Below are 15223 nucleotides of genomic sequence, written 5' to 3'. Positions count from 1 at the left end.
TCCTCCAAGAACTCGTGTGAACTTGCGACCGCGGCAACGTGGGCTGGACACGACAACAATTGTGGATGCGCTGAGCACGTAACATGCATGGCTGACCCACCAACGCAGAGACACTGGCTTGACGACAGGTGGAGCTCCTAGTCGACCCTCGAGACATCGACGCTGGCTCGATGACAGGCGGCCGCTCCTTGTCACGCATCCGTTCGACGCGACGAAGGTGCTCCCCCAGATGACGGGCCATGTGGATGCACCTGAGGTTATCCGTACAAGCGAATTATCCGGAAGACTCTCGGCAATAGAAATCCAAACGGCACTTCGCGAGTGCCAGTTGGATGGAAGACTGGGCAACGACGAGCGCGGCGTCTGTGTACGAGTACACGGTCGGCCGCCTGTTTCCACACGAGCTGGCGCATGCACCTCCGTCACCACTGCAATCGCGGGCTGGCGACGGTGTGACGCATCTCCTGGACATGCTGTGCATGTGCCGCGAATTCGCGACGCCCATCTCGCACATGGCCACCCAGTTGAACACAACACAGTGCGAGAGCATACAATTTCACGACCGGTGGGCAGTATCTACGGACATCTCGCACGTTCGATCCACCCACGTCCACGTGCAAGGGCGGGAGATTGTGCTGGGTGGTCTCCACTTGCTCGTGTTTCGCTCCAAGTCGAGCGATCCGCCATCCACCGTGATCGCCTTCCGACACCAGGAAGGCGAATCGCTCCTGGACAACGATATGTGGGAAGCCATGGTACGCTACGGTCTTGCTCCATGTCATGACCAAATCCACGTTAGGCGTTGTATGGACGCAATTTTGTGCAGCTCGCGCTTGGACCGTCGCCGTTGGGTGCGATCGATTATGGCTCCCGTGCCATCCAGGCGCTTCTCTTTGGTGTAATGTGCATTGCCATTCGAACGAGAACTTGTCCATGACTCGCCCTTTTTGTGGCCGTAGACGCGACATGCGTTGGAGATGGACTACTTCTCGCTGGCCAAGACGTTGGTCGACGAACTCGTCGCAGACGACGCCGCTCCCGTGGCATTCACCGGGTACGATCTGCGGCTTCTTCGCAAGTCGCTCAGCAAACGCCGTAGGTACTCGATAGGCGGAGCCTTGGGCCAGGTCATGGCCGTCCACCGCAACACAAATGCGACTGTGTTCGCATCAAACGGGGTGCTCGACATTCTGGCCATGTACCACGTGAATGCAGCCCTTCTCGGCAGTATATCGACCCGGGTCGTCAATGTTATGCACCCACGCGACGATGTCCCGAAGCTGGACTGCCAAATTGGCACCCTCCTCCTCGACCCGGACGACGGGCGTCCTTTGGACGTCGAAGCGATCCACGCCGCTTATGTCTATGGAGACATTGCGTGGAACCAGCTTCGCTCGGCATCGCATCAACGCACCCCCGGCCGCGTATGGAGTCAGTCGCATGCGTACTGCATCGACAACAACCTGATGGACTCGGACGGGTTTGTTGTTGACGCAATCGCACAAACCACAATCAACCAAGTGCTGGCGACATTTGTGATCGGCGCGGTCATTCTCGTGCTTGTCAAGTTGCTCGCGGCATGGAGCGTTCGATGGGGCGGACGTGGCCACGACGGCCGGCTCAAGCCGTAGCGCACGTGGCTGTGCGAGGATCGAAGGCACATGCCATCGTGTTGTTTTGGAATATTTGGCGGTAGAGTTTCGTCCTTCTTGCTATTGAAAATGCACAGAATGTACTGCTGCTGCCAGTTCGTCCATGACGCCGTCGCTCGCATTGGATGCATGCGTGGGACGAATTGCGCGCATCGTAGTGTGCTGGCGGGCCATGGCTAGTTTGCAAGGCGCGCCCATCGACGACAGTGGAGACGATGCCCATGAGGAACGATTCGCCCTGTCTTTACGGACGACGAAATCTCGGAACGAATCGTGTTGTTTAATAAAAGACACTCCACGTGCGGTGGTGCGGCGGCAGCGCGTCTTTCGCACGTTCCCCGATCTGCCACAGCAGCCAGTCGAGCTCAATCACTTTTACGTGATGGCCCTTTGCAACCAACTCAGCATGGACACGTTCCACGGCTTGGATCGTGCTCGCTCGTATTTCAATCTCCATCTACTTGCAAACCACATGCACCGGTCGCGCGTGCGTGGAGAAGGGGTCGCGCCTACCTGACTGCCCGACGGGATGGGTGTTTTTGCCTGAATGAGCGCCTCCAGCGCAAGCGAGTACTGGAGCACGCCTTCCGGCCGGAGCACTTGGGGAACGCGGTAGTCGGCTACAATCGAACAAGCCCGAACATGAAGAACTCCCCACAGCACAGCTGCGTGCACACAAGTAGGCGCACGAGCATCGTACCAAACATGGTCAGTCGATCGATATCGTAGAAGCCCCCAACAACGTGCGTCGACGGGACAGCCATGTCGACAATATGGCGGCCGTACGCAGCCCAGACGTCTCCCACGAGGATCTGCACTCGCTTGTACAGAAAAACTTGGTCGCCTTTGTACACAGCATGATCTTGAAAGCCTACGAACCAGCGCCATGTCATCGGTGCGCCGCCACGACGCAGCGGCTTGCCTGGAAAGTGCGCCAGCACGAGGCGGATGCATTCGACGGCCGAGAACTTGCTCGCACGTACGAGGTTGAGCGCGAGCCCGTCAAAGAACCGCGCGAGGCCTGCGCCCAACTCTTGCACTTTTCGCACCTACAAACGCACGACGACAACGCGATCAACTTTGTCCAGTGGGCTGCGACCGCCATCGACACGAGCCGCCATACCCGTTCATCGAGCTGAGGAGGGTGGAAAGGGGCAAACCAGGAGGCCACAGTCTCGGTTGTGACGTTGGCGAGGCGGGAGGCATCCAAAGCCGAACGGTCGTGAAGGACCGCGGTCTTGAGCCCACGGGCCAAGTGCTCGTACTCCATGCTGCCACCACCATTTTGACAAACCTACTTCGCATGCATGCACACACGTACTCGGGAGTGGGCCAGAAGCAAAAGTTGAGCGCGTCCAGGACAAACACATATTGACACGTCAGCGGACCGCCGTCGTTGGCGTCCTCGTAGTAGTGGACATCGCCATAATCCCACGCGATTTGGTCGTGGAGCGAATCTTTCTGTCGAAGGTAGATGCGTTCCTAGCATGTTGAAGACGGCAGTGACGCGAACATGTATGAATCGTCAGTCGTACGAGCTTGTCCGCGAGCGCCACGACGCTGTCCTTGTGGATTGTGACGTGCTCCGCATTTTCAACAACTCTAGGATGCAGGAAAGGTTCGTGTATGAGTGGTGGCACTCCATGCCGATCGCCCATCCACGCTGTCGTACCGCGCGGTGCTCTCGCGGACAGAAGTGGTTGGGTCCATCTGTGGCGGCGGCGGCTGCGGCTCGAGTTGTCGATAGGGTTTTTCACAGGGCTCAAATACCCTAAACGAGCGTCCCACCCCGTGGGGGTGGTAAAGATCGTACATTCGCGAGGTCAAAACGTATATGTACGCCACCTCTTGAATGTTGTCTTTCAAATACATTGCAAACGTACGTACGAAGCTGTACGGATTCAGAAACGCATTCCCTAAAACTTCGCATTTGCGGTGATTCGATCGATCCTCCATCCGGCCAACGGAGCGACGTCCATGTCCCGCGAGCTTCTGTCGGAGGCGACGAGTATTCACGAAGGTCCGGTGCCAGCGTACTTGCTAGACCAGATTGCTCGTACGTGAGGGCCGCACCGTCGGAGCGATGCCACGCACGCTCTCACGCGTTATCGTGCTTTGTGTAGGCCAAGTAGGTGCACAGGATGGGAGCACGGAAAAGATCGCCGAATTTTTGCTCAACCGCACGGCCAAAAGCAACATGAACGTCAAGCTCAAAGCTATGCAAGTCATCAACGTACGTCGCCGTGTCGTTCGATCGATCGTGGGCTCACTCCCGAACGGATGTAGCACTGCTTGAAGGGCGGGGATCCAGCATTCCACCACTACATGCGACTGAACGAACACGCTGTTCGCGTGCTCTCGAGTACGTTTGCTTGAGAGATGGAACGTTGCGCTCATCATGTCGAGTGTAGATTTTCAAGGGTCGATGGATCCAGCGTACGGAGACGAAAAGAACCGTCGGCTGCGCATGGCAGCACTGGAAACGTTGAATTATCTCGGCGTGCCGGCCAGCTTGAACAACAACAGTGGCGGTCCATCCTCGTCATTCACGGCCCAGCCGTATGCGTCGAACCCATCGAGTCCGCCTCAGTCGTCGACTTCATGGGGAGGACCTGCCCAACCACCGCCTCCGTCGTCGCAATGGGGCAATGCTCCTCCTGCACCCCAGTCGTCTGCGCAAAGCGGAGGCTTTGGCTCGAACCATGGACCTTCCAACGGTCCATGGGGCTGTAATCCATCCGGTCCATCTCAGTTTGGAGCCCCACCCGCGCCATACCGAGACTCTCCCTCGAGTGCTCCTCAGTATGGCAACGGCCCACCTCCGTCCCAGTACAGCAGTCCGCAGCATGGCAATCCCCAGCCTCCGCAGTACGGTGGCCCAAGCCAGTCCACTCAGCTAGGACGATCATCTTCCCACGAGTCGTCGTGGCGTGGGGCGAGTGCTGGTCTAGTCGGTGGTGGCCTCGCGCCCGCCCCCAAAAACACGACTGGTGGAGTGTGGAGCAGCGCAGGTTACGAGAAGAAAGAGCCCACGGCGCAAGGTACCCCCTGCGTTCGCCTTTGCGTGGAAAATGCCGTGTGGCTGACTCGAGCGCAATGAGAATAGAAATGATTCCTACGCGCTGGAACAGCGCCCGAGACAACCGACCGACCGTGTTGATCGGGGCCAAAACGTCCCTCTTTGGCGCCCCCAAGCCCGTCCAGCCCGGGGTCGGCGGCGGCAACGGCGGCGTCCACCGCATGCCGAGTCACATGCACCACGGCAGCAGCAGCAGTGGTTTCGGCAACTCGGGAACGTTCAACCCTCCGTCGGTCCCGCCGTCGATGGGATTTGGCGGAGCGCCGACTGGACCTCCAGGCCACCGCACCGGGATCAGCGCGCTGTCGCAGCCCGTGGCAGACCGACCCAAGAGCTCGATCGAGCAAACCCTGGACGATGTCAAGAAGAAAGGATTCCAACTCAAGTACGGTCCATGGACATGTCGTCGACAGATTGACTGGAACAAATGCCAGGGACATGTGGGATCGCCGAAACATGGATCGATCCATGGCGTCATCTCTCGCCGAACACGACGACTATGTGAATCGGAATGCGGCGCTCGACGCGCGCGGACAGACATACCAGCCGCAGCCCCCGACGGGTAGCTCGGACAAGAGTGGGTAGGTGGCTTATGCTGGTTTTTAGTTGGCAGTGTGGACCGTCGTCCTGCCGTGATGATCGATGTATCGTTCAACTGGTATCGGCTGGGCGACCTCATCAGAGGCATGTTTGTCGTGGTGGCATGCGTAGGGAGTACGAGCGCAGCTTGATCGATGATCTGTGTCCTCCTGGAGGCCTCGCGCGCGCGCCGCCCGCCGAAAACTTGAACCGATTTGTCGACCTCGCCAAATCGCTCGACATGAACATCCTTGGCGACCTCTTGCTGGACAAACTCGAAGATGACAGCTGGCAGGTCCGCCTCAAGGGTCTGTGTGTGTGGGAAGCGCTGCTGGACGCCCCCGGCTGCGAGCACTACGCCGAGTGGCTGGAAGAAAATGTCGAGCTGCTGCAACATGTACTCCCTCGATCGACTCGACCGTGTGTCATGTGAGCATGCAGGTGGCCCAAGACCCCAAGACAGCAGTCGCTATCAAGGCGAAACGCGTCCTGCAACTCATTGGCGTCGACGCCGCGAGCCATCAACCTGTGGCCAAACCGCACCAGCACAGCCACGAGCAGCGTCCCCACGCGTCGGTGGATTTGCTAGCAATGAATGACTTGACCTTGAGCGGTCCATCAGTCCCGCCCCCTGCTCAGCAGCCATTTCACCAGCAGCAGCAGCAGCAGCAGCAGCAGCAGCAAGTCGCGCCCGCGGTACGAGCGATCGCACCACCCGTTTGTCGCAACTTGGTTTCACGTGGGGTCTAGAATTTGCTCGACTTGAGCTTTTCGCCGCTGAAGAACGCTGCACCGACCCCCACCACGACCGCACTCGACCCGTTGAGCTTGAACGCGCAGCCATCGCTTCTCTTGTCGCCGCCTCGCCAGCTGCCGCCAGAGGCGTCGCGCCACCTCGGGGACTTTGGCAAAGATCTATTTACCCTCGCCAACTCACCTCGAAACGCGGCGCAGCCATCGCCCGCCCCACCACCGACGGAAAAGTCGGCGTTCTCGTTCATGTAATGTCGAATCCGCCATTCCCCATCGTGTGTCGTGGCCTCGTATGGGCGAATCGTTTTCCATCCGCAAGGACCATGCAACATGCTGTCGCTGCATGTTTAGGCCAGTCGAGGCTTCTCCACGCATGGCCTCACGATCGTGATGATGGAAACCATGCATGCGACGTGCGCGCATCCACAGTCTTCTACCGTCGCCCCGCCACACGTGGATGGGTCATGGCAAGTCGACTGGCTCGGTCGCATCCGTGCTTCGAGATCATGGCAGCATCGACGACATGTTTATCGCGACAACGAGTCGCTTACTTTCGTGGATTTTCATGCCGTCTACCGCTGACGTGTGTCCCAGTTGGGCGGGACGTAGACCCGGACGTCGGTCGCCGGAGGCAGCGCGGCATTGCCCAGGATCATGTCGGCCGCCTTTTCAGCCATCATGATGACGGGGGCGTTCAAGTTGCCGCTGACGATGTTGGGCATGATCGACGCGTCCACCACCCGCAGGCGATCGATGCCGTGGACCTGGCACTTGGCATTGACAACGCTCGTGGTGACGTCGCTGCCCATGCGGGCGGTGCAGCTCGGATGGTAAGCGCTCTCCGTATGCTGGCGCACCTGCAGCAATCGCACGTGAATAATCCCATCCCGCCACCACGACAGACGCACTCAACGCCGCCACGTACCCATGCATCAATTGTCGACGCGTCGGATGCGTCAAAGAGGGTCGCAGGGGAGATCGGGTCGCCTCGGAATGGATCCATCGCTTTTTGCTGAAACAATTCTTGGGCCAGCAGGACGCCGCGGCGAATATCTTCAACGTCTTGCGTCGTGCTGAGGTAGTTCGGGTCGACCCGAGGCGCATCGCGGGGATTTGCCGACGCCAACGTGACCGATCCTCGACTCGTGGCACGCATCGGGCTCAAATGCGTCTGCATCGCGTGCTGGTTGCCGGGGGTGAGTTGGCCCGTGAGCGCGCCTGGCAAAAAGTGAAACTGGAGGTCGGGCTGCCGCAGGCCCGCGCGACTACAACTCGTCGCATGAGGATGATGACGACGTTCGTCCGGGGCTGGAAGCGCCTTGCCTTCGAATGAACCCCCCCGACTCCAAATGGGCCGACGCGCCCATTCCGGTCTGGTTGACGACCCACTCGAGCCCGATCGCGACCATCTTGTGCGGATACGCCCTACGACGACTGCATGAATACGGCATCGCCTCGACGCGGTGTACCATGTCGCATTGTGCAACGTGATGGGCTGTGTGACGCCAAATTGAATGTACAAGTCCAAATGGTCCTCGAGGTGCTGGCCCACAGCCGGGAGGTGCTCGACCACGGGAATGCCCACCGCGTGAATGTCGTCGGCGGGACCGATGCCCGAAAGCAGCAGCAGCTGCGGCGAGTTGACGGCCCCACCGCACACGATGACCTGGCGAGACCCTCTGTCAACGCCGTCGTGCACCGGATCACGGTACCTCTTTGTCCGCCTGGTAGAATTCAACGTCGCTCGACTTGGATCTGTTCGGCTGGACGTCGATGCCTTGAGCTACACCCACGGCGTCCACCACCACACGGTGGACGAGTTGATCTGTCACAACGGTGAGGGTATCCTTCCGCTCGTGCAGGATGGGATGCAAATACGCCGCGGACGAACTCCACCGCACTCCGTTGTGGATCGTGCTGTCCATAAATCCAAAGCCCTCTTGCTGGAAACCATTCATGTCGTCGGTGAAGGGGTACCCGGCTTCGACTCCTGCGTCGATGAATGCTTGGAACAGAACTTGGTCGTGCTGCGATCCCCGCGACACATGAAGCGGGCCGTCCCCTCCGCGGTACGTATCTGCACCCAACGCGTGACATTGCGCTCGCTTAAAGTACGGGAGAACGTCGGCATAGCTCCATCCCGTGGCTCCAGCTGCCTCCCAGTCGTTGTAATCCTGCGCATGGCCTCGGATATACACCATCGCATTGAGGGACGACGAGCCACCGAGAACACGTCCACGCGGCCATTCCAGCCGTCGGTTGTTCAAATGAGCTTGCGGCACAGTCTTGTACGCCCAATTGTACTTATCATCGGCCAGGTTGAACGTGAGGGCGGCGGGCATCTTGATCTTCCAAGAGTCCCATTTACCCCGGTCGCTCGGGCCAGCTTCCACCAAGAGCACGGTGTTGGATTTCGAGAGACGGTTGGCCAGTACACATCCCGCCGATCCGCCGCCGACAATGATGTAGTCGGCGCGCTTGGATGCCGCGCGGTGCGCTCGCCGGAACATGGGGATATTTGATGAGAACGCACGGAGAAGGTCATCCGGATAAAGATCGCGACCTTTCCGGATGCGAGTCGCTGTCAACGAAGGTGGGCCACCATCTCTGCGGCAGACAGCCAGCCGCGTGAACGACGACAGCTAGTCTACAGTCCGATGGGAATCCATCGCCGTTCCTCTTGGTCGCTCGACGCAAGTGCTAGGACGCCATCGTGTAGGCAAGGTCGTTCGTGTACTTGCACAGGTCGCATTGCATGTATCGCGCGGGCATACGTAATATTGCTTGTCCCTTCATGGACGGGGGCTTTGTTGCAGCTTAATATTGTTCGACCCTTTGCTAGGCACCAAGGCAGTTGCCCCAATGTGCTTTCCATCTCGGTGATCACGCGGGGATGCGAAGACGACTGCTCGTACGGCGCGGTCGAACATGGAGCATGTCTATCTCGCCGCACACGGTGTATACGTGAGGTCATGCTCCTCCAGCGTGTTTTTAAGCATGGTTTCGCGCACGATGCCAGCTCAAGCACTCGTCCATCGCCCCCTATTTGCGTTCCAGAACGCCGTGGTAAACGTTCGACGAAACCACCAGAGCCATTGCTGAAACTGCCGCTCCAGAGTGGGGAGACTTTGGTGTTGACAAAATGAAGTATCTAGGGTTATTATTTCTAGCAGGTGTTGTGCATATCAACCGTCCAAATACGATAGTGCATTTTACAAGTTATGGGATCCAAGAGGTTGACCAGAATCTTGAAGGGGTGCGACCTTTCGTCGCAAAGGGCGATCCCGCGACTGGTGACCATTCCGACTTTTTCTTGCCAACATGGTACGGTTGTCGCTGATGGTTGCCGCTGCGATCGGGGCGGCTGTGGCGCAGGACCAGACTGCCTCGCGGGCGCCTGTCGATGTTTCGGCGGCCGACGCGCCGTTCTCTGTGCCGTCGACCGACCGCGCGTTCTGGGCCGAAACGTTCCAAAATGCGACAACAGCCACGTTCTTTGAAGGTACGACGTGGGTGAAGAGCGCCGGGAAGAAGTACCGCGAACAAAAGATCAGCATCAAGAAGGGCAGCAAGTTGCTGGGCAAGTATGCCGCCGACAAGGCGCTCGTGATGGAAAACAAGGCGCAGCATTACGGGTTTGCCGCCAAACTGCCTGAGCCATTCTTCATGGACGGGTCCAAGGGCAAGAAGAGCCTCGTCGTGCAGTACGAAGTCAAGTACCCCGAAGTCGTCAAATGCGCTGGCACGTACCTCAAGCTCCTCCGCGACTCGCCGACACTCGACGTGACGGACCTGCATGACAAGACGCCGTTCTCCATCATGTTTGGCCCCGACAAGTGCGACAAAAACAACAAAGTGCACTTTATCTTCAACCACCAGAACCCACGGACGAAAACGTACGACGAGAAGCAGCTTCAGATTTCCCCCGAGGTCAAAAACGACAAGCTGAGCCATGTGTACACGCTCGCGATTCACGACGACAATACGTTCGAGATGTATGCTGACCTGACCATCATCAAGAATGGCAGCTTGTACACGCTGTTTCAGCCACCTGTGCTCTTGCCCAAAGAGATCGACGACCCCACGGACATCAAGCCGACCACGTGGGAAGAAACCGAGTTCATCGCGGATCCCGCTGCCTCGAAACCAGCCGACTGGGACGAAGACGCTCCCCGCACCATCCCCAACTTGAGCATCACCAAGCCGGAAGACTGGAACGACGACGTGCGTGGGCCGTGGCGGGTACGTATGTCGTCGTCGGTCGCAGGCTCACGGGCAACGAGGTAGCAACCCATGATGACCAACCCGGAATACCGTGGCAAGTGGGTGGCCCCGATGATTGAAAATCCAGACTACGTCGGGGAATGGGAGCCGCGGAAGATTCCAAACCCCGACTACTTTGACGACGCGCATCCGGCCCGCATGGACCCGATCGGGTACGTCCAGCGCCGGCGCGCACTACTCGCCCGTGACGATTTTTTCACACTCGCATGGGAATTAGAGCTGTCGCGGTGGAAGTCTGGTCCATGTCCGAAGGCATTCAAGTGGACAACCTGTGGCTCGGCCACAACTTGAACGACGCGAAAAAGTTTGCGCGCCAGACGTGGCTGCCCAAGCACGAAGCGGAGAAGAAGGCGGTGTTGATGGAGCCCGAGCCCAAGAAACCAACGGCCCCCGAGCCGAAAACGAAAGAACCAAATGTGTTCGATCGCATTGATGAAGCGGTCGCGTGGGTCCAAAAGTACCCGCTCGTCGCTGGCCTGGCCGCCTTCTTTGTCTTTTTGGTCGTCTTGGGCTTCCGTGGCGACCCGCGCCATCACCCCGGCGCGTACCCCATGTCCCCGGTCATCCAAGAAATCCTCGACTTGGACAAAGGCACATCGCAAGTGCCGCGTGTGCCCGTCGATGGGACCGACCTGCGCCAGCGACCGGCCGCGACCACTTCCCGAGAAGCTTAACTTTCATCCGACCATCGTGCGTTTTCGTGTTGGAGAGTTTAAACTGCGTGCCGAGCAATGCATCTATCGTCCGTGATCGCCCGAATGAAGGGCCTTTCTTTTCATCGTTCGTCCATGGAGTCGCACGGACAAGCTTGTCGTCGTTCGGGCCCACAGCAACCTTTCACTTACGAATCGCCGCCGGGATGCATGCAGAGCTGCCGTCAACAATCGCTCGATTCGTTTCGAATTGCCGCCAAACGCGGTCGCCATGATGGCAGGCGACCGACGCTAGTGCGTCGGCCGAGATCGCACGTTGTTCAAGTCGTAGTTTGGGTTTCGGCTCGTGCTCAGCAGGAACACAACGGAGACGAGAGGGTCGCCACCAGCGTCGACCTGTCAATGGTTGGCGACTCGTCGGTGGCCCAAAGCCATCTCCCAAGCCAGAGGCACGACGAGCGACTCTTCATAGTCTCCGTGACGTACACCTGCGCTTCGATGTTGACCTGGCTGGCCCCCATCGTTTGCGCGCAGTAGCGGCAACGGCGGCGGTGCGCGTGTGCTTTGTTGTCCTCGCGAACTGGGTGTCGTGCGAGGGCGAGCATGGAGATGGGGGTGGAGGGGGTCGATTGAAGTGTTCGCGCCTGGCGAAGGGAGCGCGAGTACGACGCATGAGGGGGTCGTGGCGACCTGTCCTTGTGGAAGGCACTCGAGAAGGGCTGCACGAAGGCAGTGGATCTGCTCACCCAACTACCGCGGAAGCAGCGGCGAGACTCGCCTCCTCGGCGCTTTCGTTTGTCGTTGACCCAATGCCGCACACGACGCAGACGCCAGACGACGCTTTGCCGTGGCGACAATATGCCCAACCTTGCACAGATCTTTGTGGTCCCTCGGGCTGCGCTCATGTATTATTTATTCGGCGGCATCATGACACACGTGGAGGTGTCGCCGCCCTGCGCTCTATTCCTGCATTCTAACATGGGCACCCGACATGATGCGCTTGTGATCCGCGGGGCTGTCGCCGGCCATGTTTGATTTTTAGGGGCATTCGACCAACAAATTCAGCACATGCAGCGTTCGTGAAGTTGTCGACTGCATCGGCAAGTGTTTCCAGGCGCAATATAGCATCAATAGGTAGTCTGTGAGGCCACAGCCTTGGCACAGCCGTAGCGTGCCACTTGATGCACGCAACCTCAAAAGGCGCGGCAAGATGTCGTCCAACCCACCACAGCGCAGCCAATGTTCCAGTCCCGACTGGAGCCCTGCGCCATCATTTGCAGCGCTGCAAATGGAATCGCTCAACGAAGACGACATGGCGCCACTTGAGGTGCTAGAGGCAGTGCTGGACTATCGATACTCGACATGCCACGTCATGACTGAAAGCCTGATCGACTCTGTGCGAGAAACTGGACCCGCGGCGCTCCTACGACTAAGTATGGTGCTCGCCACCAAGTCGATCAAGCCCAGAGCTGGAATTGTCATTGCCCAGGTAGCCTCATTCTGCAGAGCGGCAGGTGGGATGTCGGACGCTGCAGGGAATTCCAATAGCGAGCAGCGGAGTCGATTGCGCCCACGCTCTCTTGCAATCGCAACGTCGATTTGTATGCCACTACCCCCATGGTCAACCACTTCGTGATCAAGTACGGCGGACCGTGCACCCAGCTCGGCTTGGAGATCGTTGTGGTTCACCGCCGGTCGAAGTCCAAGCACATGCCAGAGGGAGACCTTGTCGGACGAACAGTCTACTTCTTCTTGGGTACGTTATCTGCCTTGGCATCTGTCGGGAAATCCTTTCCAATCCACCGACCGGCATGCGTCGAGTTCATCTCGCCGCGAATGGATTGCACGAGCGACCCGTCTTGCTGGAGCTCATCGGCAATGCACGCCGAGTAGTCCTTGTACAGGTCCTGGCACCCTAACTTGCCTTGGCTCTTGTTCTGAAGGAAGACGTCGCGGTACCACACGTCAAAGCACTGGTCGTACAGCATCTTCTTCTCCAGGCACTCGTTCGCTGTCGCCGGCGGCTCCTTGTCGCTCATGGTGAGTCGCGTCCGAGGTGGGAGTGGATATCCGGATAAACGGCGGTTATCCGGTGGTTCACGTATCCGGACCCCGCGCTTTGCGAACTTGGTGCATGTCGGCCATGGCGCAATTCAAGGTGCGGAGCGTCGCGGTGTGGAGGGCTCATGCAGTACCCTAGGACAAGCCAGTGGCGCTCTTTGGAACCCAGCGATGGAAAAGACTGCTTATGTACGCCGCTGGGTGTGTTGGCCTCGTCATGGCCCTTCGTACGTTCAGATTTGGTCAATCCAGACGAGTGTCGTCGGCAGCGCCGACTGCCGCCGGCTCGTACGACGTGTTGGCGGATATTCTGCACCTGAACAACTTGAATGAAGTGTGTTTTCACGAGAAGGAAGCGATCATCTCGTACGGGTACAACAGCACGGCCGTGGACACTTCGTTGACTCTCCATTCGACAACCGATCACGCGATTCTGATCCAGTTCCTGTCGCAATGCCCTGATGTTGATATCTACCTCCCTCCTGGTCTGCGCAACCACGGGTACTGTGAAGATGGTACATGCACCCTACCTCTCCCGCGTCGTCGACACGTCACTCAGGATGGCGCAGGCATGGCGTACGTCAAGTTCCTCAAGACAAGAGTCCTGCCGCGGTGGGTGTTTGATATCGAGCTCCAACATCAAGGTAGATCATATATCGTGCTGCGCTAGCGACGTCCTGACGATCATCTCATCTCGATGTATGTCTCCACCGTCGATATAGGCAAGACCATCAAGTACTTTGACCTGTGTCCCCACACCGCCCTCCTCTTCATGAACCACTACTTTGATGGCATCCCTGACCTCGCCGACTTTCCACCGGTGCGCACTCTTTCGTTGCTTTTGCCACGATTCCTCCCCGCGTCCGTTCGGCCAGCGTCGTCATGGCATTCAAGATTTGTGACCGGCAAACTTGTTGTGCAGGACAAAAAGATCGTGCTCATGCCGAATGTTGAAATGTACGAGCTCAAAGCATCGCATTACCATCGCGCCGACTACGTCCTTGCCAAAACGTACGACGGGTACCAACGAATCACTGCCTGGTAACGCCGCCCTGCCTTCGTGTGCGCCGCTCCATCCGTCCGCATCGTGGTCTAGGTACGACAGAGAAGGCAATCCCCGGCGAACCAAAGTGTTTTACACTCAACACGTGTCTTCGGACCCGACGCAAGCTGCGCGCCGCTCGCCGACCGTCCAGATCGCGCCGCGGGACTTTTCCAACCTCCGTTTCTTCCATGCCAACGGCCACAGGTACACGCGACCACGACCATGGAACACGCCGCCATGGCGCACGGTAGCACCGAGAAAATGACGTACCAACTGCTTGAATGCTGGTCGCGGCGCCCAGACTTTCCCCGCCTCGACGTGTACTCCATGGACGATCACAGCAAGAAAGCATTTGACCGGTTCTTCAAAGACAAACCCGTGACCAACTTACGATACAACTGGGGTCAAGACGTCGACGTGGTCGAGTTTGGCAAGCTCATGGCGGAGGTGCCGGTCATTTTGTGCCCCAGCGGCATGGAGGGGTAGGCCCGCGCTGCCCTTCTGACGTTGGCATGACTGCAGTGTGATAGTTTTGGCCACTACATCAACCAAGCTCGGGCGTCGGGAGCGCTTGTAGCAACCACGGATGCCGCGCCCATGAACGAATTGATCGACGCAGAGTCGGGCGTGTTGATTGACGGCAACTTGTGGACGGCCGACGCCCCGTAGGGACGACTGTGCCTCATGGACACTGACGTTGTGGATAGAAAACAAGTCATGGCGCAGGGGTACCGCATCTTTCGGGAAGGTCTTTTTCGGGAAGGCATGGAGTACATGGTCCACCCCGAGAACATTTGCGCCGCCGTCGACGCGATCTTGGCGCTGACGCCGACCGAGCGAGCCGAGAGAGCTCGCCGTGGCCGCCAGCGCTACTTGGACCAATTTCAGTACTTTCGAACGCAAATGCACGCGTTTCGGAAGCAGCTCCTGTTTGATGTCCATGGACAAGTCTAAGCTTAACACGGTGTCGGCGCTCTACCGTGCACACGATGCATGGACAAACGAGGGAAAGCCCACCACTCGTGCATGCGGGCAGCCCGCCGCAGGGTCAGGCTACACACTCGTCGCACGGCACGGGGTCCCATGGACGGCAAACTAGTACGTCCCCGGGGTTGCG

At 58.6% G+C, this 15223-nt stretch overlaps 7 protein-coding genes across 9 annotated transcripts; 4 read left to right on the top strand and 3 right to left on the bottom strand.

Moving 5' to 3' along the window:
- The first annotated feature begins 243 nt into the window (after positions 1–243).
- Positions 244–1766, top strand: H310_11420 (hypothetical protein). The gene is made up of 4 exons (XM_008878105.1): positions 244–755; positions 800–898; positions 960–1054; positions 1100–1766. Exons 1-4 carry the CDS (start codon positions 333–335, stop codon positions 1629–1631), a joined length of 1149 nt encoding a protein of 382 aa, XP_008876327.1. The 5' UTR covers positions 244–332; the 3' UTR covers positions 1632–1766.
- A 145-nt stretch (positions 1767–1911) lies between these two features.
- On the bottom strand, positions 1912–3383 carry H310_11419 (hypothetical protein). The gene is made up of 8 exons (XM_008878104.1): positions 3325–3383; positions 3188–3254; positions 2974–3134; positions 2776–2923; positions 2575–2701; positions 2353–2523; positions 2166–2272; positions 1912–2109 (listed from the first exon to the last, which is right to left on the bottom strand). The coding sequence occupies exons 1-8, from the start codon at positions 3360–3362 to the stop codon at positions 1933–1935; spliced, it is 996 nt and encodes a 331-aa protein (XP_008876326.1). The 5' UTR covers positions 3363–3383; the 3' UTR covers positions 1912–1932.
- Positions 3384–3629: 246 nt separating this feature from the next.
- Positions 3630–6315, top strand: H310_11418 (hypothetical protein; the record flags this gene model as incomplete). Its single annotated transcript, XM_008878103.1, has 9 exons — positions 3630–3708; positions 3776–3885; positions 3939–4014; positions 4064–4693; positions 4759–5116; positions 5166–5312; positions 5443–5707; positions 5752–6006; positions 6061–6315. The coding sequence occupies 9 exons, from the start codon at positions 3630–3632 to the stop codon at positions 6313–6315; spliced, it is 2175 nt and encodes a 724-aa protein (XP_008876325.1).
- A 320-nt stretch (positions 6316–6635) lies between these two features.
- Positions 6636–8573, bottom strand: H310_11417 (choline dehydrogenase; the record flags this gene model as incomplete). Its single annotated transcript, XM_008878102.1, has 5 exons — positions 6636–6920; positions 6989–7328; positions 7360–7488; positions 7533–7729; positions 7776–8573. The coding sequence occupies 5 exons, from the start codon at positions 8571–8573 to the stop codon at positions 6636–6638; spliced, it is 1749 nt and encodes a 582-aa protein (XP_008876324.1).
- A 752-nt stretch (positions 8574–9325) lies between these two features.
- H310_11416 (hypothetical protein) lies at positions 9326–11115 on the top strand. The gene is made up of 3 exons (XM_008878101.1): positions 9326–10305; positions 10351–10499; positions 10565–11115. Exons 1-3 carry the CDS (start codon positions 9385–9387, stop codon positions 11019–11021), a joined length of 1527 nt encoding a protein of 508 aa, XP_008876323.1. The 5' UTR covers positions 9326–9384; the 3' UTR covers positions 11022–11115.
- A 1343-nt stretch (positions 11116–12458) lies between these two features.
- H310_11415 (hypothetical protein) lies at positions 12459–13056 on the bottom strand. The gene has a single exon (XM_008878100.1). It carries the CDS (start codon positions 13037–13039, stop codon positions 12743–12745), a length of 297 nt encoding a protein of 98 aa, XP_008876322.1. The 5' UTR covers positions 13040–13056; the 3' UTR covers positions 12459–12742.
- A 67-nt stretch (positions 13057–13123) lies between these two features.
- On the top strand, positions 13124–15093 carry H310_11414 (hypothetical protein). 3 transcript variants are annotated; one of them, XM_008878098.1, is made up of 9 exons: positions 13124–13158; positions 13201–13576; positions 13631–13705; positions 13784–13881; positions 13984–14102; positions 14158–14310; positions 14358–14588; positions 14637–14771; positions 14814–15093. In XM_008878098.1, exons 1-9 carry the CDS (start codon positions 13135–13137, stop codon positions 15058–15060), a joined length of 1458 nt encoding a protein of 485 aa, XP_008876320.1. In that variant the 5' UTR covers positions 13124–13134; the 3' UTR covers positions 15061–15093. The 3 variants fall into 3 exon arrangements, with proteins under 3 accessions (XP_008876320.1, XP_008876321.1, XP_008876319.1); XM_008878099.1 differs by having other exon boundaries at positions 13784–14102; XM_008878097.1 differs by having other exon boundaries at positions 13124–13576.
- The last annotated feature ends 130 nt before the right edge of the window (positions 15094–15223 follow it).

The sequence above is a fragment of the Aphanomyces invadans genome, assembly GCF_000520115.1.
Source record: "Aphanomyces invadans strain NJM9701 unplaced genomic scaffold supercont1.31, whole genome shotgun sequence".
Lineage (NCBI taxonomy): Eukaryota > Oomycota > Saprolegniomycetes > Saprolegniales > Verrucalvaceae > Aphanomyces > Aphanomyces invadans.
The sequence above is the reverse complement of the archived record's forward strand: the minus strand, read 5'-3'. Positions and strand labels throughout refer to the sequence as shown.

Excerpts from the sequence above, each read along its gene's own strand:
- H310_11420 (XM_008878105.1), top strand. The coding sequence starts at position 333 with ATGGAAGACTGGGCAACGACGAGCGCGGCGTCTGTGTACGAGTACACG. Across the intron at positions 756-799 it reads ACGATATGTGGGAAGCCATG|GCGTTGTATGGACGCAATTT; the intron begins GTACGCTACGGT and ends AATCCACGTTAG. Across the intron at positions 899-959 it reads TCCAGGCGCTTCTCTTTGGT|ACGCGACATGCGTTGGAGAT; the intron begins GTAATGTGCATT and ends TTGTGGCCGTAG.
- H310_11419 (XM_008878104.1), bottom strand. The coding sequence starts at position 3,362 with ATGGACCCAACCACTTCTGTCCGCGAGAGCACCGCGCG. Across the intron at positions 3,135-3,187 it reads TGGCGCTCGCGGACAAGCTC|GAACGCATCTACCTTCGACA; the intron begins GTACGACTGACG and ends TCAACATGCTAG. Across the intron at positions 2,110-2,165 it reads CCATCCCGTCGGGCAGTCAG|ATGGAGATTGAAATACGAGC; the intron begins GTAGGCGCGACC and ends GTTTGCAAGTAG.
- H310_11416 (XM_008878101.1), top strand. The coding sequence starts at position 9,385 with ATGGTACGGTTGTCGCTGATGGTTGCCGCTGCGATCGGGGCGGCTGTG. Across the intron at positions 10,306-10,350 it reads ACGTGCGTGGGCCGTGGCGG|CAACCCATGATGACCAACCC; the intron begins GTACGTATGTCG and ends GCAACGAGGTAG. Across the intron at positions 10,500-10,564 it reads GCCCGCATGGACCCGATCGG|AGCTGTCGCGGTGGAAGTCT; the intron begins GTACGTCCAGCG and ends CATGGGAATTAG.
- H310_11415 (XM_008878100.1), bottom strand. The coding sequence starts at position 13,039 with ATGAGCGACAAGGAGCCGCCGGCGACAGCGAACGAGTGCCTGGAGAAG.
- H310_11414 (XM_008878099.1), top strand. The coding sequence starts at position 13,135 with ATGTCGGCCATGGCGCAATTCAAG. Across the intron at positions 13,159-13,200 it reads CGGCCATGGCGCAATTCAAG|GACAAGCCAGTGGCGCTCTT; the intron begins GTGCGGAGCGTC and ends GCAGTACCCTAG. Across the intron at positions 14,103-14,157 it reads TACCAACGAATCACTGCCTG|GTACGACAGAGAAGGCAATC; the intron begins GTAACGCCGCCC and ends ATCGTGGTCTAG.